A 24,569-nucleotide genomic window follows, 5' to 3' on the forward strand; every position below is an offset into this window, starting at 1 on the left:
CTTTATTTAAAAATGGTCCAACGCAGCCATTTTTAGTTCAATATCAAATCATTTCTTGGGTAACAATTATTAAGTATCTTACTTGTTTTTAATGAAAATGGTCAAAAAGCAACAACAATTGCTTCTTTGCAAAGAGCAATTTCTCAAGCAAAAATTTTGCTAGGACTGACTGGGATTGTCTGAGTCGGGAGGAGGAAACTGAAAATGAGCTGTTATTGGCAGAGAGGTTTGGAACTGTCTTTCTTATTGGTCTATTAACTAATTTACCGCATGGTGATGTCACCATGGAAGGCCAAAACTCCATCCCACCAAAACAGGCTGAAATTTCAGGCATTCTTTTCAAACAGTTCTTACACTAAAAGGTTATTATCATAATTTTCTCAATTTCACAGTATTATTCCAAACTCAGTGTGGAAATATACACTAAGCATACAAAACATTTAGGACACCTTACTAATATTGAGTTGCACCCCTCCCCCTTAGAACAGCCTCAAATCGTCGGGGCATGTACTAAACAAGGTGTTGAAAGCGTTCCACAGGGATGCTGGCCCATGTTGACTCCAATGCTTCCCACAGTTATGTCAAGTTGGCTGGATGTCCTTTGGGTGGTGGACCATTCTTGATACACACGGAAACTGTTGAGTGTGAAAAACTCAGCAGCGTTGCAGTTCTTGAGACAAACCGGTGCGCCTGGCATCTTCTACCATACCCCGTTCAAAGGCACTTAAATCTTTTGTCTTGCCCATTCATCCTTTGAATGGCACACATACACAATCCATGTCTCAATTGTCTCAAGGCTTAAAAATGCTTCTTTAACCTGTCTCCTCCCCTTCATCTACACTGACTGAAGTGGATTTAACAAGTGACATCAATAAGGGATCATAGCTTTCACCTGGATACACCTGGTCAGTCTATGTTATTAAAAGGGGAGGCAGGTAGCCTAGTGGTTAGAGCGTTGGGCCAGTAACCGAAAGGTTGCTGGAACGAATCCCCGAGCTGACAAGGTACAAATCTGTCGATCTGCCTCTGAACAAGGCAGTTAACCCACTGTTCCCCGGTAGGCCATCATTGTAAATAAGAATTTGTTCTTAACTGACTTGCGTAGTTAAATAAAGGTTAGTCATGTGTTGGCCAAAGTGTATGTAACGCTTTATTTACAGTGGGGGAAAAAAGTATTTGATCCCTTGCTGATTTTGTACGTTTGCCCACTGATAAAGAAAGGATCAGTCTATAATTTTAATGGTAGGTTTATTTGAGCAGTGAGAGACAGAATAACAACAAAAATATCCAGAAAAACGCATGTAAAAAATGTTATAAATTGATTTGCATTTTAATGAGGGAAATAAGTATACTGGCCACTGTGACTGGTCCTGGATCAATCATCCATTAATACTATATCTACTGTAATTTAGGTTACTCCATGACAGAGAGCTGTCTCTGTACGACGGGTCCAGACTTCTGAGGTGGGACAGATACCAGGCACTCAAGGAAGAGCTACAGCTTACAGACGATCAGCTACACGAAAGGTATACACGCAAGTAGGAACACATATTCCGAGGCATGTATGTTCGCTAGAGCTGGTGCCAAATTATGACACCAGTGCTGCCCTGTGGGAGCAACCTGTTCACCCATTATCTCCAGCTATGCAACTTCCTGTTTGCCAGTCTGTGGCATAATTTTGTGTGCTGCTATTTTGGCCAGGTCTCTTGAAAAATAGATTTGTAATGAGTCTAACCTAAAATAAATAAATCAAATCAAATCAAATCAAATCAAATCAAATTTATTTTTATATAGCCCTTCGTACATCAGCTGATATTCTCAAAGTGCTGTACAGAAACCCAGCCTAAAACCCCAAACAGCAAGCAAAGCATGTGAAAGAAGCACGGTGGCTAGGAAAAACTCCCTAGGAAAAACTCCCTAGAAAGGCCAAAAACCTAGGAAGAAACCTAGAGAGGAACCAGGCTATGAGGGGTGGCCAGTCCTCTTCTGGCTGTGCAGGGTGGATATTAAAACAGAACATGGTCAAAATGTTAAAATGTTAAAATGTTCATAAATGACCAGCATGGTCAAATAATAATAATCATAGTAGTTGTCGAGGGTGCAACAAGCACGTCCGGTGAACAGGTCAGGGTTCCATAGCCGCAGGCAGAACAGTTGAAACTGGAGCAGCAGCACGGCCAGGTGGACTGGGGACAGCAAGGAGTCATCATACCAGGTAGTCCTGAGGCATGGTCCTAGGGCTCAGGTCCTCCGAGAGAAAGACAGAAAGAGAGAAAGAGAGAATTAGAGAGAGCATATTTAAATACACACAGGACACCGGATAAGACAAGAGAAATACTCCAGATGTAACAGACTGACCCTAGCCCCCCGACACATAAACTACTGCAGCATAAATACTGGAGGCTGAGACAGGAGGGATCAGAAGACACTGTGGCCCCATCCGATGATACCCCCGGACAGGGCCAAACAGGCAGGATATAAATCAAATAATAACATGGTGTTTCACTTTCGATCTCCCTGTGGCAGCCTGGTCTCATAGACTAGACGTAACATAGTAAAAGTAAATCCAGGACACTCAAATTAGTATGATGTTTTACGTTTGGTATGGTTACATAAGACAGAAGGTTACTTAAGGCAAAAACGAAAGGAGGGTGGATGGGTGGGTTTATAACGCGAACGTGTGCTCGTTTTTAGTTTCCAATGACTCATCCTTTCCTGTTTCCTTTCATTAAGGTTAACCCAATGGTTGCGTTTTCGAATCTCATTACGGACAACTTTTGCATTTGAGATAATTAGCAACTTTTCAACTACACTGAACAAAAATATAAACGCAACATGTAAAGTGTTGGTCCCATGTTTCATGAGCTGATATAAAAGATCCCAGAAGTGTTCCATACCCACGAAAAGCTTATTTCTCTAAAATTGTGGACACAAATTTATTTACATCCCTGTTAGTAAGCATTTCAAGTGTGGCATTTCAAGATGCTGATTAAACAGCATGATCATTACACAGGTGCACCTTGTGCTGGGTACAATAAAATGCCACCGCAGGCCACGTGTAACCACGCCAGACCAAATCTGTCGTTCTACCCCTGAACAAGGCAGTTAACTCACTGTTCCTAGGCCGTCATTGTATATAAGAATTTGTTCTTAACTGACTTGCCTAGTTAAATAAAGGTTAAATTAAAAAAAATATGAAAAAAATAAGTTACATGGACTCACTCTGTGTGCAATAATAGTGTCTAACATGATTATTTTATTGGCTACCTCATGTCTGTACCACACACATACAATTATCTGTAAAGTCCCTCAGTCCAGCAGTGAATTTCAAATACAGATTCAACCACAAAGACTAGGGAGGTTTTCCAATGCCTTGCAAAGAAGGGTAGATGGGTAAAAAATTAAAAAAGCAGACATTGAATATCCCTTTAAGCATGGTGACGTTATTAATTACACTTTGGATGGTGTATCAATACACCCAGTCACTTCAAAGATACTGGCGTCCTTCCTAACTCAGTTTCCGGAGAGGAAGGAAACCGCTCAGGAATTTCACAATGAGTCCAATGCTGACTTTAAAACAGTTACATTTTAATGGCTGTGATAAGAGAGAACTGATGATGGATCAACAACATTGTAGTTACTCCACAATAACAACCAAAATTACAGAGTGAAAAGAAGGAAGCCTGTAAATAATAAAAATAATCCAAAACATGCATCCTGTTTGCAACAAGGCACCTAAGTAAAACTGAACAAACAAATTGGCAAAGAAATGAACTTTATGCATTAGGTTTAGGGCAAAACCAACACTCACAGCTGTAATTGCTGTCGAAGGTGATTCTAACATGTATTGACTCAGGGGTGTGAATACTTATGTAAATTAGATATTTCTGTATTTCATTTTAAATAAATTGCAAAAATGTCTAAAAACATGTTTCCACTTTGTCATTATGGGGTATTGTGTGAAGATGGGTGAGAAAAAAAACACATATTTCATCAATTTTGAATTCAGGCTGTAACACAACAAAATGTGGAATAAGTCAAGGGGTATGAATACTTTCTGAAGGGACTGTATTGTACGAATTGCAATTTGTAACATAATATACAAAATGGATGATGGACATCCACAAATTACTACATATTATACGAAACATAGCATGTCAGTGTGTGACGAATTTACGTACAGAATAATATGAAATGCTCTGAGACCAGGTTGCCTGTGGAGATGGCAGTTCTGCCTGTGATGTGTTGTGATGGTGGCTGTATGTGTGTGATGAAGGGATACAACACCCTATCATGTTAATTAGCGTGCCGTCCATTTAGATATCACAGTGTGTGTGTGCAATTTTTTATTTTATTTTCTAATGACTCATCCTTCCTGTGGTTAGTCATTCAATAATACCTCCTCTCAGGTGTCATACCACACACAGACTTTCAGGTGTCAGACAGAACAGTGAAGTTATGGGCTGTGTAATGTCAGGTGTTGATTAAGCCTCATTATTAACCCTATGAGGTTTGGAGTCTGCTGGTTTTCTGTTCTACCTGATCATTAATTGCACACTTGGTATTCCAGGTGTTAATCAGTCCCCGATTAGAGGGACACAATTAAAAAAATGCGGTGGAACTGGCTTTGAGGTCCAGAGTTGAGTTTGAGGGGTCTAGGGACATGAGCTATGACTTACGGTTTGACACACACACACACACACACCACTGACACACACCTCAGGACGTGACCTTGAAGCCAGAGGCAGGTCAGTCAGTAGACAGGGAGGGGGGGAGCTCATAATAATGACTTGAACGGTTTGAATGGAACGGCATCAGACACATGGAAATCATTCCTCTAGTTCCTGTCCAGCCATTACCATGAGCCCATCCTCCCCAATTATGGTCCCACCAACCTCCTGTGCAGTGTAGTATTTAAATATCTGTGTCAGAAGTGACACCCTGACAATGACTGCTTTCATCTCCACCGTCATAACAGGAAATTAGTAGGAGAGAGAAAGGGGAGAGATATAGAGGAATAGAATGAGGATAGAGGAATGTGGTAAATAGAGAGAGGGAGGGAGAGAGAGATATAGAGGAATAGAATGAGGATAGAGGAATGTGGTAAGGAGAGGGAGGGGGAGAGAGAGAGCGGGGAGATATAGAGGAATAGAACGAGGATAGAGGAATGTGGTAGAGGGAGGGAGAGAGAGCGGGGGAGAGAGGGGTATAGAATGAGGATCGAGGGATGTGGTAAGGAGAGGGAGGGGGGAGAGAGAGCGGGGGAGAGATATAGAGGAATAGAACGAGGATAGAGGAATGTGGTAAGGAGAGAGGGGGAGGGAGAGAGAGCGGGGGAGAGATATAGAGGAATGTGGTGAGGGAGGGGGAGGGAGAGAGATATAGAGGAATGTGGTAAGGAGAGGGAGGGGGAGGGAGAGAAATATAGAGGAATGTGGTAAGGAGGGGGAGGGAGAGAGATATAGAGGAATGTGGTAAGGAGGGGGAGGGAGAGAGATATAGAGGAATGTGGTAAGGAGAGGGAGGGGAGAGATATAGAGGAATGTGGTAAGGAGAGGGAGGGGAGGGAGAGATATAGGGGGAGGGAGAGATATAGAGGAAAAGGGGGAGAGAGAGAGAGAGAGGAATGTGGTAAGGAGAGGGAGGGAGAGAGATATAGAGGCATGTGGTAAGGAGAGGGAGGGAGAGAGATATAGAGGCATGTGGTAAGGAGAGGGAGGGAGAGAGATATAGAGGAATGTGGTAAGGAGAGGGAGGGAGATAGGAGAGGGGAGAGGATATAGAGGAATGTGGTAAGGAGAGGGAGGGAGAGAGATATAGAGGAATGTGGTAAGGAGAGGGGGGGAGAGGATATAGAGGAATGTGGTAAGGAGAGAGGGGGAGGGAGAGAGATATAGAGGATTGTGATAAGGAGAGAGGGGAGGCAGGGAGAGAGATATAGAGGGATGTGGTAAGGAGAGGGAGGGAGGGAGATATAGAGGAATGTGGTAGGGAGGGGGAGGGAGAGAGATATAGAGGAATGTGGTAAGGAGAGGGAGGGGGAGAGATATAGAGGAATGTGGTAAGGAGAGGGAGGGGAGGAGAGATATAGGGGAGGAGAGATATAGAGGAAAAGGGAGAAAAAGAGGAATGTGGTAAGGAGAGGGAGGGAGAGAGATATAGAGGCATGTGGTAAGGAGAGGGAGGGAGAGAGATATAGAGGCATGTGGTAAGGAGAGGGGGAGAGGGATATAGAGGAATGTGGTAAGGAGAGGGAGGGGGAGGGAGAGAGATATAGAGGAATGTGGTAAGGAGAGGGAGGAGAGGGAGAGAGATATAGAGGAATGTGGTAAGGGAGGGGGAGGGAGAGAGATATAGAGGAATGTGGTAAGGAGAGAGGGGGAGGGAGAGATATAGAGGAATGTGGTAAGGAGAGAGGGGGAGGGAGAGAGATATAGAGGATTGTGGTAAGGAGAGAGGGGAGGCAGGGAGAGAGATATAGAGGGATGTGGTAAGGAGAGGGAGGGAGGGAGATATAGAGGAATGTGGTAGGGAGGGGGAGGGAGAGAGATATAGAGGAATGTGGTAAGGAGAGAGGGGGAGGGAGAGAGATATAGAGGGATGTGGTAAGGTGAGGGAGGGAGAGAGATATAGAAGGATGTGGTAAGGAGGGGGAGGGGAGAGATATAGAGGAATGTGGTAAGGAGGGGGAGGAGATATAGAGGAATGTGGTAAGGAGAGGGGGGAGATATAGAGGAATGTGGTAAGGAGAGGGAGGGAGAGAGAGATATAGAGGAATGTGGTAAGGAGAGGGAGGGAGAGAGATATAGAGGCATGTGGTAAGGAGAGGGAGGGAGAGAGATATAGAGGCATGTGGTAAGGAGAGGGAGGGAGAGAGATATAGAGGAATGTGGTAAGGAGAGGGAGGGAGAGAAATATAGAGGAATGTGGTAAGGAGAGGGGGAGAGAGATATAGAGGAATGTGGTAAGGAGGGGGGAGGGAGAGAGATATAGAGGAATGTGGTAAGGAGAGAGGGGGAGGGAGAGATATAGAGGAATGTGGTAAGGAGAGAGGGGAGGCAGGGAGAGAGATATAGAGGAATGTGGTAAGGAGAGAGGGGGAGGGAGAGATATAGAGGAATGTGGTAAGGAGAGAGGGGGAGGGAGAGAGATATAGAGGATTGTGGTAAGGAGAGAGGGGAGGCAGGGAGAGAGATATAGAGGGATGTGGTAAGGAGAGGGAGGGAGGGAGATATAGAGGAATGTGGTAGGGAGGGGGAGGGAGAGAGATATAGAGGGATGTGGTAAGGAGAGGGAGGGAGAGAGATATAGAAGGATGTGGTAAGGAGAGGGAGGGGGAGATATAGAGGAATGTGGTAAGGAGGGGGAGGAGATATAGAGGAATGTGGTAAGGAGAGGGGGAGATATAGAGGAATGTGGTAAGGAGAGGGAGGGGGGGAGAGAGATATAGAGGAATGTGGTAAGGAGAGGGGGGAGATATAGAGGAATGTGGTAAGGAGAGGGAGGGAGGGGAGGGAGAGAGATATAGAGGAATGTGGTAAGGAGAGGGAGGGAGGGAGAGAGATATAGAGGAATGTGGTGGGGAGAGGGAGGGAGAGAGATATAGAGGAATGTGGTAAGGAGAGGGGAGGGAGAGAGATATAGAGGAATGTGGTAAGGAGGGGGAGGGAGAGAGATATAGAGGAATGTGGTAAGGAGAGGGAGGGAGAGAGATATAGAGGAATGTGGTAAGGAGAGGGAGGGAGAGAGATATAGAGGAATGTGGTAAGGAGGGGGAGGGAGAGAGATATAGAGGAATGTAGTAAGGAGAGGGAGGGAGAGAGATATAGAGGCATGTGGTAAGGAGAGGGAGGGAGAGAGATATAGAGGAATATGGTAAGGAGAGGGGAGAGGGAGAGATATAGAGGAATATGGTAAGGAGAGGGAGGGAGAGAGATATAGAGGAATGTGGTAAGGAGAGGGAGGGAGAGAGATATAGAGGAATATGGTAAGGAGAGGGGGAGAGGGAGGGATATAGAGGAATGTGGTAAGGAGGGGGAGAGGGAGGGAGAGAGATATAGAGGAATGTGGTAAGGAGAGGGAGGGAGAGAGATATAGAGGAATGTGGTAATGAGAGGGAAGGAGAGAGATATAGAGGAATGTGGTAAGGAGAGGGAGAGGGAGGGAGAGAGATATAGAGGAATGTGGTAAGGAGAGGGAAGGAGAGAGATATAGAGGAATGTGGTAAGTAGAGGGAAGGAGAGAGATATAGAGGAATGTGGTAAGGAGAGGGAGGGAGAGAGATATAGAGGAATGTGGTAAGGAGAGGGAAGGAGAGAGATATAGAGGAATGTGGTAAGTAGAGGGAAGGAGAGAGATATAGAGGAATGTGGTAAGGAGAGGGAAGGTGAGGGAGAGAGATATAGAGGAATGTGGTAAGGAGAGGGAGGGGAAGAGATATAGAGGAATGTGGTAAGGAGAGGGAGGGAGGGGGAGGGAGAGAGAGCGGGGAGAGATATAGAGGAATGTGGTAAGGGAGGGGGGAGGGAGAGAGATATAGAGGAATGTGGTAAGGAGAGAGGGGAGGGAGAGATATAGAGGAATGTGGTAAGGAGAGGGAGGGGAGAGATATAGAGGAATGTGGTAAGGAGAGGGAGGGGGAGAGATATAGAGGAATGTGGTAAGGAGAGGGAGGGGGAGAGATATAGAGGAATGTGGTAAGGAGAGGGAGGGGGAGAGATATAGAGGAATGTGGTAAGGAGAGAGAGGGGGAGGGAGAGAGATATAGAGGGATGTGGTAAGGAGAGAGAGAGGGGGAGGGAGAGAGATATAGAGGGATGTGGTAAGGAGAGGGAAGGGGATATTTTTGACGCGTTTGTCAGCTGACTGTTGGCAGGACAACTCTTTCTGTTTATCTGCCTTTCACCCTCTCATTTAACTCTGTATTGTTTCCACCTTCTCTTCCTAATCTCAAATGTCAGATTTGACATCATCCAACAGACAACATTTAACCATCAGAACTATGTGATAGAATGACTACAATTTCTCCGTAAATGTTCCCTTTAAATGGTTTTCTTCTCCAGATAGAAATGTAGTCCGTCGGTCGGGATTCAGGGTTGTTTAGTTTGGAATTTGGGGGAACAAAATGTGTGTGTGCGTGTGTGTGCGTGTGTGTGCGTGCGTGTGCACGTGTGTGTGCGTGTGTGTGTGTGTGTTTGAGCTCCACCTAGGCTGGCAGGAAGGATGTTTGTGGTAGAGCGTCTGGGCTGAAATTAAATCACTTCCCCTTTGTTTTTGCGGCTCAGACGTGTATGTATGTGTGTGTGTGTGTGTGTGTGTGTGTGTGTGTGTGTGTGTGTGTGTGTATCCTGAGTTTCCCGCGGCTCACACTCTTGATGTGATTCCACCCAGGACTATGGGCCAGGGCTACTATAGTATTACTACACATACTGTAACTGTAGAGTTACCATTATTACAGACAGAGTCACTATTACTATACAAATACTATTACTACAGTACTACTACTACAGTACTATTTCTACAGAACTATTACTACAGTACTATATGACCTGAGGTTTTTACTGACTACATACCTTGACAAAGGAAAACCCCTTGCTATAAAATAGTTCTGTAAACAAGAATTTCTGGACAACAAAACATGTATAGGTCGTGATTCACAATCGGTAAAGACTCTACAAGCTGAAGAATGTGTGTGTGATTCCAGGTCCATCTTCCCTGTCCACCCTTCGTTTCGTGTGTTGGCCCTGGCAGAGCCCCCTGTGGCGGGCAGCAGTGGTCAGCAGTGGCTGGGCCCTGAACTACTCACCATGTTCATGTTCCACATCATCCAGCCTCTGGCACGGGCACAGGAGACCAGCCTCATACAGGGCTTGGTGAGACACACACACACACACACACACACACACACACACACACACACACACACACACACACACACACACACACACACACACACACACACACACACACACACACATACACACCCAACATGTTGATTCAGTCATCTGTTTCCTTCATATCATCCTCCATTCTCTCTCTCTCTCTCTCTCTCTCTCTCTCTCCTCTCCAGACTCCCAACGTTCCGAAGGAAGCAGTGGAGCAGCTCCTCCACCTCACACACAACCTCCGTCAGACCAACGACCCTACTGTAAGTGTGTGTGTGTGTGCGCACGCGCGTGCGTGCGTGCTAATGAGTATGTGTACTAAACCTTCTGCTGTGTGTCCAGGCCCAGTCTCTAGCTTCGTCACTGTCCACCGAACAGCTGTGTGTGTGTGTGTGTGTGCACGTGTGTGTGTGCGTGCTAGTGAGTATGTGTACTAAACCTTCTGCTGTGTGTCCAGGCCCAGTCTCTAGCTTCGTCCCTGTCCACCAGACAGCTGTTGAGGATCTGTCGTCGTCTCTCTCAGTATCCAGAGGAGAGCATCGCTCACGCTGTCAACAAAGCCTGTCTGTCCAGGTACACAGAAACGCACACACCTACACATGGACTGATTTGTTAGGCAAATGTTGATTGAACTATTCCTTGAACTGTACGTTGCTTGGGATTAAATTGTCTGATTTAATAATAATATGCTTTATGTTTGATTAGGTTTCTACCCAGCCTGGCTCGTTCCTCTCTACAGAAGGGCCTGGCTAACTGCTCTATACAGGACACACAGCCTGATGCTGAGGCACATGACCACAGCTGTAAGACACACACACACACATACCACACACCACGCACAAACATGTATAATCTATTTCACCCCTCCCCCTCTCTCCATCCAGGCAGTGTAAAGGATGGTGTGTTGACCATAGGCAGCGTGTCAGCTCCCGTCTATAATGCTGGGGAGAAGATGAAGGTGCCTGATGTGCTCTTCTACGACAACGCACAAGTAATGGCCTCCAGACACACACACACACACACACACACACACACACACACACACACACACTGATTGTAGTTGTATCAACCCCTGGACTGAGGGGTTCTGACTCCTCTCTAGAATACTGAGTGGATCAGATCTATCCATCTCTCTCTCCTTCCCGTCTCTCTCCTTCCCGTCTATCTTTTTTTCTTGCTCTCTCCCCGTCTCTCTCTTTCCCCCTTTCTCTCTCTCTCTCTCTCTCTCTCTCTCTCTCTCTCTCTCTCTCTCTCTCTCTCTCTCCTCTTTAGCTCTTTGTCGGTTCTCTCCCCCTCTCTCTCTTTCCCCCTCTCTCTCTCTCTCTCTCTCCTCTCTAGCTCTTTGTCGGTTCTCTCCCCCTCTCTCTCTTTCCCCCCCCCCTCTCTCTCTCTCTCTCCTCTCTAGCTCTTTGTCGGTTCTCTCTCCTCTCTCTCTCTCCCTTTCCTCTCTCTCTCCTCTTTAGCTCTTTGTCGGTTCTCTCCCCCTCTCTCTCTTTCCCCCCCCCCTCTCTCTCTCTCTCCTCTCTAGCTCTTTGTTGGTTCTCTCTCTCTCACTCCTCTCTAGCTCTGTCGGTTTTCTCTCTCTCTCTCTCTCTCCTCTCTAGCTCTTTGTCGGTTCTCTCCCCCTCTCTCTCTTTCCCCCCCCTCTCTCTCTCTCTCTCCTCTCTAGCTCTTTGTTGGTTCTCTCTCTCTCACTCCTCTCTAGCTCTGTCGGTTTTTCTCTCTCTCTCTCTCTCTCTCTCTCTCTCTCTCTCTCTCTAGCTCTTTTTCGTTTCTCTCTCTCTCTCTCTCTCTCTCTAGCTCTTTTCGTTTCTCTCTCTCTCTCCTCTCTCTCGCGCTCTCTCTCTCCTCTCTCTCGCTCTCTCTCTCCTCTCTCTCGCTCTCTCTCTCCTCTCTCTCGCTCTCTCTCTCTCTCCTCTCTCTCGCGCTCTCTCCCTCTCCTCTCTCTCTCCCTCTCCTCTCTCTCTCTCTCCTCTCTAACTCTTTGTTGGTTCTCTCTCTCTCCTCTCTCTCGCGCTCTCTCTCTCTCCTCTCTCTCGCGCTCTCTCTCTCCTCTCTCTCGCGCTCTCTCTCTCCTCTCTCTCGCGCTCTCTCTCTCCTCTCTCTCGCGCTCTCTCTCTCCTCTCTCTCGCGCTCTCTCTCCTCTCTCTCGCGCTCTCTCTCCTCTCTCTCGCGCTCTCTCCCTCTCCTCTCTCTCGCGCTCTCCTCTCTCTCTCTCTCCTCTCTAGCTCTTTGTTGGTTCTCTCTCTCTCTCTCTCTCTCCATCTCCTCTCTCTCTCTCCTCTCTAACTCTTTGTTGGTTCTCTCTCTCCCTCTCACTCCTCTCTAGCTCTTTGTCGGTACTCTCTAGCTCTGTCGGTTTTTCTCTCTCTCTCTCTCTCTCTCTCTCTCTCTCTCTCTCTCTCTCTCTCTCTCTCTCTCACTCCTCTCTAGCTCTTTTTCGGTTCTCTCTCTCCTCTCTCTAGCTCTTTTTCGGTTCTCTCTCTCGCTCTCTCTCTCCTCTCTCTCGCTCTCTCCCTCTCCTCTCTCTCTCCTCTCTCTCGCTCTCTCTCTCTCCTCTCTAACTCTTTTTCGGTTCTCTCTCTCGCTCTCTCTCTCCTCTCTCTCGCTCTCTCTCGCTCTCTCTCGCTCTCTCTCGCTCTCGCTCTCTCTCTCTCTCTCTCTCCTCTCTAACTCTTTTTCGGTTCTCTCTCTCTCTCTCTCTCTGCTCTCTCTCTCTCTCTCTCTCTCTCTCTCTCTCTCTCTCTCTCTCTCTCTCTCGCTCTCGCTCTCGCTCTCTCCTCTCTAGCTCTTTGTCGGTTCTCTCTCCTCTCTCTCGCTCTCTCTCTCTCCTCTCTAACTCTTTGTCGGTTCTCTCCTCTCTCTCTCTCTCTCTCTCGCTCTCTCTCTCTCTCTCTCTCTCTCTCTCTAGCTCTTTGTCGGTTCTCTCTCCTCTCTCTCTCTCCCTTTCCTCTCTCTCTCCTCTCTAGCTCTTTGTCGGTTCTCTCTCTCCTCTCTCTCTCTCTCTCTCTCCTCTCTCTCGCTCTCTCTCTCCTCTCTAGCTCTTTGTCGGTTCTCTCTCTCTCTCTCTCTCTCTCTCTCTCCTCTCTCTCGCTCTCTCTCTCCTCTCTAACTCTTTGTCGGTTCTCTCCTCTCTCTCGCTCTCTCTCTCTCCTCTCTAGCTCTTTGTCGGTTCTCTCTCATGTCTCTGTCGTCTCTTGCTCTTGCTCTATATCTGTCTTTCATCTCTCCTCTCACGCCTCCCTCTCTCTCACTCCCTTCTTTCTTCTACTTTTTTCCTGCTGTGACAGCGCTGAGAAAGAGTGGGTTGGCAGTGCACTACATTGCTGCCTGCCATAAGTTGAGGGACAGTGTCTGACAGACCAATCAACCTGCACATGTACTCTACTATATGGCTATTGTTATTGTTGAATGTATGGTTATTTTGACCCTTGGTTATTGTTGTTACTGTTGTCCCGTTGACAATTTTTGATTCTCATTTTTTATTTATTTTTATATTGTAAATATCCAAAATAAGCTTTGGCAATATGTATATTGTTACGTCATGCCAATAAAGCGAATTGAATTGAATTGAATTGAGTGAGAAAGAGAGAGGGATGGAAAGAAGAGAGTGAGAGATGATGTTCCTGCCTGCCCCACTTCTGAAGAACCTGCTTTCTGTCCTTTTTTGAGAGATTGAAGGAAAGCAGTGTTTAAATGAGGCCAGTTCATTGGAGGACACCTCACCCCTACTACCTAGTGTCTTGAACTGTCAATCAAACTACTGAACACCTCACCCTACTAATATCTTGAACTGTCAATCAAACTACTGAACACCTCACCCCTACTAATGTCTTGAACTGTCAATCAAACTACTAAACAAATGTAACATAATTTACCCTGGATTCATTATAAACTTAAACGGTCTCTCTCTCCCTCTACAGCATATGATGGTGATGGAGGACATGCTGAAAGACTTCCTGCTGGGAGAGCACCTCCTATTGGTAGGAAATCAGGTGAGTTACAGGGCCAAAGACCAATCACAGCTTTTGCATGATTGAAATGGCCATTTAAAAATGGCTTTCGCTGCAATCCAAAGAGAGCAGTTGGCTCCTGACCCATCATTAGGGAACCACTTTATTGAGCGATCAATTAAAACCAATCGATAGCCATATCCAAACTCAGTTAGGTCCATTGACAGCCGTGAAGAGAACTGCATAGAGTTGCATATAGAGCCACTTTTAATACAGTGCTGGGCCTGTATTTGAAAGGTCCGCCCTGTCTGGGTAATCTCATTCATTATGATCTGAAGGAAAAACTGATCTTAAATCAACATTCCTACTCTGAAACAGTTTTGATCACAGGTCACTGTGAAGTAGGTCACAGTAGACAGCTGTGGGTGACTGATTACAGGGACTTTATGACCCAGTCTCTGTCTGTCCCCATGGGCCATCCATCCTCCGCCCTTCAGCTCTGTCAGCGTGGACACTCCATCCGCCGCCCACGCTTCCTCCGTAGTGGACATCATGTGCCCTCTGCAGGGCCCTAGGGTGTTAGGGGAGGGAGGGAAGGAGTGGGCGAGCTTTGGGAACGGAGCCATCTCACAGACACACACAGCACACGCTCTGGGCCTCAACGGATATTTTAGACATGTTGGAGTCAACTGCAAGACTGATGGTTAGGAGTTGTGACAGGGATGTTCTTTAACAATGACTGGATGTGAAATACTCCTCTTTAGATGAGTTCCCTTGGAAGTGTGTGAAGAGAAATGAACTGAGTCCTGTATTGAGAATGATGAAACGTACATTATTTCGGGCACTTTATACATGAAATATGTGTTGACTTTATTGCCTTAATATTATACTGTATATTGAATACAATATTTGTGTGCGTACTCACAGGGAGTGGGAAAGAATAAGATTGTGGACAGGTTCCTCCATCTTCTCAACAGGCCCAGGGAATACCTGCAGCTCCACAGGTGAGAGGTTAAAGGTCAGAGTGTGTGTACCAGCTTGTGTTTGGCGGGGTAAGACGACCGTATCCCACTATCCAGGATTGTTTTCGAGTGTGGGTATATTCTTGCCATCTGTAAACTGCATCCCTTTTCTAATGGACCATCATGGAGTTTTAGCTGACACCGATGTGGTCGTGTCATGTCAAATTGAGTGCATTTGCGCACAATTGAATCACCCAACATTTCTGTTTTTAGCATAACAACCAGGTAAATAAGATTCCCATCTTAAATAGCGGGAGTGTTTTCCACAGCTGAATACCACTTGTCTTGTATATGTGACAAACAAGTCATTTATTTCTTTTTAACAACTTGAGAAAAGGGTGTCTGTGAAAAGCAGAGTGTGGGTAGCACTCTCTGTCGCTGCTCTCCCTTGGCTCTGACTCTATCTGAGGGTGTTGCAGACTTTTTTGGTCCCGGAGAAATCAGGACAGCAGTGTTCAGGCCAGTGGGACTGCAATAAAGCTGTTAGATAGAACACACACCCATATAGGTGTTCTCTCTTTTTTCCCCCTTTCTTTAAAAAAAATATATTTCGATTTTTTTCCTTTTTAAATGTTTTTCTCTACAGATACAAACATATACATATGAACCACAACTTACAGACCCATACAAACAATGACTCTCATCTGCCCAGAACCCACATGCTCACATCCCTAGTGCCTACATTCTTTTTTGCCACAATCATTCGATTTTTCCATTTTGTTAATGATGGCGGATTGTTTGATTTCCACGTTTTTAGTATATGTTTTTTCAAGATGAGAAGAGAATCGTCCTCCCCATTGGGTATCTCCCTACACCCCCATATGCCATATCTTGAAATATGCAGACAGACGGATTAAAAGTAAGTTTACATTGTAATACTTCTGACTGCCAACTTTCTAGCTTTGCCCATGACTTGTTCGTTTTACACCTAAGTCATGACTCTGCCGTTATGCTGTACAATTTGTGATTTAAAAAAAATCTTGTATAATAAATGCTATACAGTGCATTTGGAAAGTATTCAGACCCCTTCACTTACCACATTTTGTTACGTTACAACCTCCCACAGTTGACAGTGCATGTCAGAGCAAAAACCAAGCCATGAGGTCGAAGGGATTGTCAGTAGAGCTCCGAGACAGGATCGTGTCGAGGCACAGATCTGGGGAAGGGTACCAAAACATTTCTGCAGCATTGAAGGTCCCCAAGAACACAGTGGCCTCCATCATTCTTAAATGGAAGAAGTTTGGAACCACCAAGACTCTTCCTAGAGCTGGCCGCCCGGCCAAACTGAGCAATCGGGGGAGAAGGGCCTTTCTCAGGGAGGTGACCAATAACACAATGGTCACTCTGACAGTGCTCCAGAGTTCCACTGTAGAGATGGGAGAACCTTCCAGAAGGACAACCATCTCTGCAGCACTCCACCAATCGGGCCTTTATGGCAGTGTGGCTTAGAGTTTGCCAAAGGCACCTAAAGACTCTCAGACCATGAGAAACAAGATTCTCTGGTAAGATGAAACCAAGATTGAACTCTTTGGCCTGAATGCCAAGCGTCACGTCTGGAGGAAACCTGGCACCATCTATACGGTGAAGCATGGTGGCGCAAGCATCATGCTGTGGGGATGTTTTTCAGTGGCAGGGACTGGGAGACTAGTCAGGATCGAGGCAAAGATGAACAGAAAAAAGTACAGAGAGATCCTTGATGAAACCTGCTCCAGAGTTCTCAGGACCTCAGACTGAGGCAAAGGTTCACCCTCCAACAGGACAACGACCCTAAGCACACAGCCAAGACAACGCAGGAGTGACTTCGGGACAAGTCTCTGAATGTCCTTGAGTGGCCCAGCCAGAGCCCGGACTTGAACCCGATTGAACATCTCCAGCGAGACCTGAAAATAGCTGTGCAGCGACGCTCCCCATCCAACCTGACAGAGCTTGAGAGGATCTGCAGAGAAGAATGGGAGAAACTCCCCAAATACAGGTGTGCCAAGCTTGTAGCGTCATACCCAAAAAGACTCGAGGCTGTAATCGCTTCCAAAGGTGCTTCAACAAAGTTTTGAGTAAATGGTCTGAATACTTATGTAATTGTAATATTTCCGTTTTTTATTCTTAATACATTTGAAAAAATTCGAAAAACCTGTTTTTAATTCGTCATTATGGGGTATTGTGTGTAGATTGAGGGAAAAAACAATTGAATCCATTTTAAAATAAGTCTGTAACGTGGAAAACGTCGAGGGGTCTGAATACTTTCCGAATGCACTGTTTACACTGGATTAAGTGTACATTTTCGTTAGCTGTCATTTCATTAGTTATGCTCTCCCTCCATCTTGGGCCAACATCAGTTCTTTTTAAGTTTTGGTTCAAATATTTATATATTTTTCTAAGAGATTGGAAGCTGGATATGCTCTCTGCAAGGTTTTGTATATCTTCCCTATCATATGAAAGATTGTTTCATAAGGTTGCTTGTTAGGGAGTGATATTGTTTCTTGTAGAATACGTTTCATTTTCTTCCCTATTGTTATAGTGCTCTTACCGAGGAAGTTGTAAATGTTCTTAGCTTTATCCTTTGACAATAGACACGTGAAAAGATTGTGGGGATGAGCATTCACATCTTCAATATGCACAAGTGCTTCTCAGGGGCTTCTATAATTAGCCCGCTACGTCACCTTGATAGAAACAGAACAAAGAAACGGAGCATTGGTTACGGCTGGCCTGATTTCAGACCACACACATTGATATTAGTTATTGATGTAAGTTAGAGATGTGCGTTCATGCCAAGTATAGCCTTCAGGTGGTTCAACATGGAAAATATACCAAACAAGGTTGCCCTGATGGGGTAAGCAAACACTTGTATCCAATCTGAATGACAATAAGTGCATCGAGGTAAGGAAGATAAAACAACCGCATAACACGTTAATCATAAGTAGAGTCTTCACAACAGAATGATCCTTGGGAGAATAACACATTCACCATTTATGTATTGAGAACGAGAGCATTTAGGTCCACACCGCGTGATAACATGAAGAAACCTGCCGTTTTTTAAAAGGATTCTGAAAATCAGGTTGCGGTAGCTTCAGTGTTGGACTACCGACAACATGGTTGTTAATGCAGACACACTTGTAGAACGGCTGTTTCAACAGAGGCTCTGAATAGGATTGTAGTTTACCTGGCAGGGGTATAGACAGGACACATGCACGTGTCAAAGAATATACACACACACACACACACACACACACACACACACACACACACACACACACACACACACAGAGAGAGGAGCAAGCACTGCACTCTCAATTACAAAGAGACAGGAGACCGGTCTCACTATGCTCACCATGTGAAAACATCCATAGGTGTGTGACAGTCAAAGGATCAGTCTATTATATAGCACTGGGACAGTCAGACAGATAGACAATAATGTCAGTGGTCCCCTAGTAATCATTCTGCTTGACTGGACAGCAGCAATCACACAATAGCCTAGTCTAGAGATAAGATGCAGCCATCAAGCCAGACTTCAGTTCCCAGGGGAGAGACAGGCGTTCAGTTGATGGCTTTCCTTTTGAAGCTCCTGAGCTCCCACTCCTGTGCTTTGCAGAGCAACTTGACTGTAGGCTAGGTTTTTTTTTTTACCCTTCTGTCTTACATGAGTGAGGTGGGGAGAAAAAACAGCAGTTTACGTGTACGTTCCATTGTCATGTCAGATTCCTGCCCTCGTGGAGTGTCTCTGTAATTACTGAGAGAAAGTGGAGGTTGCCTGGTGAAAGTCGTCTGAAAGACGGAAGCGGACAGGGACAGGGCTGCGTGTAGATGTGACCTAGTTAGCTACTATAGCTGTGTGTGTGGCCTGGTTAGCGCTAGCTAATTTTAGACCAAAATCATGGCTTTGGGGAGGCAGCCTGTCATGAAGTGTACTGAGATGAGTGTGTGGGTGTTGGCATGGGTGTATGTTTGCGTGTGTGTGTGTGTGTGTGTGTGTGTGTGTGTGTGTGTGTGTGTGTGTGTGTGTGTGTGTGTGTGTGTGTGTGTGTGTGTGTGTGTGTGTGTGTGTGTGGGTACGTCCACTGAGCGGTGTCTCGAAAAGATGATTGAGAAGCAGCCTGTCCATCGAACAGAAAAACCGGGGCATGCTGTATAGGTCACACATTGACAGGGAGCAGACTCGTGTATTTTTTGATCTTAAATGGAATGTGGCCTGGATGGGGCGAACCGTTCCATCTCTTGTACGTTTTGTTATTGACTGTAAAGTGTGTAACCCGCCCTTCCACCCTCTCCCCTTTCCAGGGACACTACAGTTCAGACCCTGACCCTACAGCCTTCTGTTAGAGATGGAATTATCATATACGAGGACTCACCGCTGGTCAGTATGACTTCTCTCTCTCTCTCAAATTCACTATGCTTTAATTGCATGAATGCCAAGGTCAATGTTGCCCAAGCGAAGTGATACAAAAACAACAGTGACAACAGTAAGAATAGTAGCTATAATACTAAAGGAAAGCAGTGTGTATATACTGCATATACACTGAGTATACAAAACATTAGGAACACCTGCTGTTTCCATGACAGACTGACCAGGTGAATCCAGGTGAAAGTTATGATCGCTTATTGATGTCACTTGTTAAATCCACTTCAATCAGTGTAGATGAAGGGGAGGAGACAGGTTAAAGAAGGATTTTCAAGCCTTGAGACAGCTGAGACATGGATTGTGTATGTGTACCATTCAGAGGGTGAATGGGCAAGACAAAATATTTGAAGTGCCTTTGAACGGGGTATGGTTGTAGGTGCCAGGTGAAAAGGTTTGTGTCAAGAACTGCAATGCTGCTGGGTTTTTCACGCTCAACAGTTTCCCATGTGTATCAAGAATGGTCCACCACCCAAAGGACATTGAGCCAATGCTTGACACAACTGTGGAAAGCATTGGAGTCAACATGGGCCAGAGTCCATGCCCCGACGACTTGAGGCTCTTCTCAGGGCAAATGGGGGGTAGTGCAACTCTGTTAGGAAGCTGTTCTTATTGTTTTGTACACTCAGTATATTATATTATACGTTCAGTACACTCAGTGTATTATATTATACATTCAGTACACTCAATGTATTATATTATACATTCAGTACACTCAGTGTATTATTATACATTCAGTACACTCAGTCTATTATATTATACACTCAGTGTATTATATTATACATTCAGGGCACTCAGTATATTATATTATACATTCAGGACACTCAGTATATTATACATTCAGTACACTCAGTGTATTATATTATATATTCAATACGCTCAGTATATTATACATTCAGTACACTCAGTATATTATATTATACATTCAGTACACTTAGTACACTTTTATACTTATGCAATCTCTCAGAGTAGCAGATTTTGTTTAAAAAGTAGTAATTACAGTAAAATAACATATTTTGACACACCTGTTTTCAGTACTCCAGCACCCTACCCTTGTGAGAATAATGACACTGAGCCTTTTTCTAAAATGTTTTATGAGATTGGAGAACATGTTGGGAGGGATTTTAGACTGTACCTCCATGCAGAATCTTTCCAGATCCTTGATATCCTTCGTCTGCTCTTATGGACTGGCCTCTTCACTTCAAACCACAGGTTTTCAATGGGGTTCAAGTCCTGAGACTCAGCTGGCCATTGCAAAATGTAGATTTTGTGGTCATCTAACCATTGTCTTTATGGATTTTGATTTGTGCTTGTGGTTATTGTCTTGCTGGAAGATCCACTTGCGGCCAAGTGTTTTTGGCTAAAATGTTCTGGTACTTGGTAAAGTTCACGATGCCGTTGACCTTAACAAGGACCACAGGACCAGTGGAAGCAAAATAGCCCAGTAACATCAAAGATGCACCACCATATTTTACCGTAAATATGAGGTACTTTTCTGCATATGCTTTTGTTTTTTGTCTCCAAACCCACCACTGGTGTGCATGGCCAAAGACCTCTATTTTCATGTCACAAATAAATATCCAACACAGAAATGTTATAATGTTCAACGATCAGAATCTAATTAAACTATTTAAAAAAATAATGATTTAATGAAGGTGGTACTTATATTGTCTATTACTTATAATACATGGAGAAAATAATACATTTAATGTTTCCCCCTTTAGCTTGTGGCAAGCTGTGACATACTGTGCTGCCAACTCTATAATCAGACCTTTCCCCAAAAAGTATACCGTTTATTTTTGTTTGATTGTTACTGTGAATGTAGAACTTTTCATTTTGAATTTGGGGAAGAAGGACTCCTTAATGAATATATATTTGGGGCAGGTGATTAGAAAGTGTTCTTCAATTTCTATCTCTCTTGGCCCACGGTGATGACATAGTCTGTCCTCTCTGTTCAGCCATGTTTTTTGATGGTGTCCTGTCAGTTGCCAGTCTATGATCACTACTTCTGTATTTGGTTCAGGTTTTTATTTGTTTGGCGTCTTTTACACGGGTTAAGTATTCAGCTGACGTCTTTTTTTTCTCCTCCAATGTTTGGTAGCATTCCCATCTTTCTCTGACCTTTGACCTCACTCCGGTAATAGTCGATGTATGCGTTCTAGTTATTCACCTCCAGCTGTGAACATTTTACTCTTGGGGCTAGATCACTTGTTCATTTCAATCTTGTGTTTCTGGGTTTTGTTAAGTGTTGCTCTCCATCTCTCTCTCTTACTCTCCTCCATCTCTCTCTCTCTCCTACTCCCTTTAACACTCAATTATGGTATTTACACACTCTGTGTGTAGGTGAAAGCTGTGAAGATGGGCCACATCCTAGTGATAGACGAGGCAGACAAAGCCCCCACTAACGTCACCTGTATACTGAAGACCCTGGTGGAGAGTGGAGAGATGATCCTCGCAGACGGACGCAGGATCGTCTCTGGTACACACACACACACACACACACTCTCACATGGACTGCCAGACACACAAACACAGTATTGTTTACATTCCTCTGTGAGGCTAGACTATTCAGCATAGTGACAGTCTATTAGGTACGTTTAGTTAGAAGTGGAAAGTAAAACCAAGCGTAAACAGCCTACGACTCTGAGTCTACTGGTACCTGTCCATAAAGGCTTTTATGCTCACCCCTGTGAGTGGCTTGGATGGCCCTGGATTGTATATCATAGATCTGTTTATCTTTGTTGTCATTCTATCTTCTATTTATCCCTTAAATAATCCCCCCCCCCTGTCTCTGAACAGTACCTGGGACACTTCTTTGTCACCTGCCTAAACCACTCTTTGTTCTGGCTGAAGAGAGTAGTATGCGAGTGCGTGTATGTGTGAGTGTGCATGTGTGTTTTGTACTTACAGTGTGTTGTGTCCTCATTAGACCCATTAGAAGCAGAGAGGAGACCTAACACCATAGCCATGCACCCAGACTTTAGGATGCTGGTCCTGGCTAACAGACCTGGTTTCCCCTTCTTGGGAAACGACTTCTTTGGCTCACTGGGTAAGGCTCAGCTTTTGCAGTAACACTTTATGTACCTACATAAGGACTTCATAACACATTCATAAGCCATAGTGGATAGCATTTGTATGTCTCTGTGTCCAGTATGACTGAATTTAGCGGTAGTTTCGTGAGCCAATGCTAACTATTGTTAGTGCAATGGCTGGAAGTCTGAGTATCTACTAGCATGCTAGTCGCTGCATTAGCGCTAGTTAGCAACTTCCTTCAAACTGCTCGCAGAGACATAAACATGGTATCCACGAGTTCATCTGACTATGGGGAAGCAGATTAACGGCCTCATTGCCAAAATCCCAAAGTATTCCTTAAAGAGCGGCAACACTTTAGTCGAACGGTCTCTACATAAAGGACTTGAAAACACATTCATAAGCCATACATAACACGTTCATAAGTAGCACACAAGCATTTACGAATTGCCTGGTTAAAAAATAAAACACCAAATTGATGTTCTCATCAGCTATGTCACGGTCACTTATACGGCATGTTGACACATGTTGACATAACCATATTACAGGTGACATCTTTAGCTGCCACGCGGTGGACAACCCCAAGCCGCAAGCGGAGTTTGCCATGCTGAAGCAGTACGGGCCAGCGGTTCCCGACGCCACCCTGCACAAGCTGGTGGCAGCCTTTGGAGAGCTACGTGCCATGGCAGACCAGGGCACCATCACCTACCCATACTCCACCAGGGAGGTGGTCAATATAGTCAAACATCTGCAGGTATGTTACAGACACATACACACACACACACACACACACACACACATACACATACACATACACATACACACACACACATATACTCGTGGCAGAACAGTGGTTTGATGCTTTAGCGGGTCACAGAGTTATTTTATGAATAGTTAATAATGTAGTGTTTAATTCATGGGGGGGATGTCCTAAGGGTGTCCTTGTGTCTGAGTGACCATGTTACCCACCGCCGGATAACTCCCACTTCCATGACCTCAGCCTGCCTGGAGAGAGACATGCATGCGTACACTAAAGAGACCGGCATATACTGTATACAGAAAGTATTCAGACCCCTTGACTTTTTCCACATTTTGTCACATTACAGCCTTATTCTAAAATTGATTTAAAAAAAAAAACATTTCTCTCTCTACACACAATACCCCATAATGACAAAGCTAAAATAGGTTTTTGGAAATGTTTGCATATTAATATATATTTTTAACTGAAATATCTAATTTACATAAGTAATCAGACCCTTTACTCAGTACTTTGTTGAAGCACCTTTGGCAGCGATTACAGCCTCGAGTCTTCTTGGGTATGACGCTACAAGCTTGGCACACCTGCGTTTGGGGAGTTTCTCCCATTGTTCTCTGCAGATCCTCTAAATCTCTGTCAGGTTGGATGGGGAGCGTCGCTGCACAGCTATTTTCAGGTCTCTCCAGAGATGTTCAATCGGGTTTAAGTCCGGGCTCTGGCTGGGCCACTCGAGGACATTCAGAGACTTGTCCCGAAGCCACTCCTGCGTTGTCTTGGCTGTGTGCTTAGGGTCGTTGTCCTGTTGGAGGGTGAACCTTTGACCCAGTCTGAAGACCTGAGCTCTCTGGATCAGGTTTTCATCAAGGATCTCTCTGTGCTTTGCTCCATTCATCTTTGCCTCGATCCTGACTAGTCTCCCAGTCCCTGCCGCTGAAAAACATCCCTACAGCATGATGCTGCCACCACCATGCTTCAACATGGGGATGGTGCCAGGTTTCCTCCAGACGTGGCGCTTGGCATTCAGGCCAAAGAGTTCAATCTTGGTTTAATCAAACCAGAGAATCTTGTTTCTCATGGTCGGAGAGTTCTTTAGGTGCCTTTTGGGAACGCCTTCCCTGACAAAGGCCCTTCTCCCAGCTCTTCAAAGAGTCTTGGTGGTTCCAAACATTTTCCATTTAATAATGATGGATGCCTCTGTGTTCTTTGACCTTCAATGCTACAGAAATGTGTTGGTACCCTTCCCCAGATCTGTGCCTCGACACAATCCTGTCTCGGAGCTCTACGGACAATTCCTTCAACCACATGGCTTGGTTTTTGCTAGGACATGGACTGTCAACTGTGGGACCTTATATAGACAGGTGTGTGCCTTTCCAAAACAGGTCCAATCAATTGAATTTACCACAGGTGGACTCCAATCAAGTTGTAGAAACATCTCAAGGATGATCAATGGAAACAGGATGCAGCTGAGCTCAATTTCAAGTCTCATAGTAAAGAGTCTGAATACTTATGTAAACAAGGTATTTCTGTTTTTTT

The 24,569-nt window shown here is 45.0% G+C and overlaps 1 protein-coding gene across 1 annotated transcript in view; it reads left to right on the forward strand.

Moving 5' to 3' along the window:
• Window positions 1-24,569, forward strand: part of vwa8 (von Willebrand factor A domain containing 8) — an 86,977-nt gene that overhangs the window by 19,249 nt on the left and 43,159 nt on the right. Inside the window, exons 14-25 of the mRNA XM_014164455.2 lie at window positions 1,413-1,526; window positions 9,704-9,872; window positions 10,070-10,147; window positions 10,342-10,457; window positions 10,590-10,687; window positions 10,769-10,875; window positions 13,808-13,879; window positions 14,765-14,841; window positions 19,132-19,207; window positions 21,593-21,728; window positions 22,179-22,298; window positions 22,828-23,033. Coding sequence (XP_014019930.1) covers window positions 1,413-1,526; window positions 9,704-9,872; window positions 10,070-10,147; window positions 10,342-10,457; window positions 10,590-10,687; window positions 10,769-10,875; window positions 13,808-13,879; window positions 14,765-14,841; window positions 19,132-19,207; window positions 21,593-21,728; window positions 22,179-22,298; window positions 22,828-23,033 — 1,369 coding nt within the window. The remainder of the gene's footprint in view (window positions 1-1,412; window positions 1,527-9,703; window positions 9,873-10,069; window positions 10,148-10,341; window positions 10,458-10,589; window positions 10,688-10,768; window positions 10,876-13,807; window positions 13,880-14,764; window positions 14,842-19,131; window positions 19,208-21,592; window positions 21,729-22,178; window positions 22,299-22,827; window positions 23,034-24,569) is intronic.

Source organism: Salmo salar, chromosome ssa21 (assembly GCF_905237065.1).
Source record: "Salmo salar chromosome ssa21, Ssal_v3.1, whole genome shotgun sequence".
In the NCBI taxonomy this organism is placed as follows: Eukaryota; Metazoa; Chordata; class Actinopteri; order Salmoniformes; family Salmonidae; genus Salmo; species Salmo salar.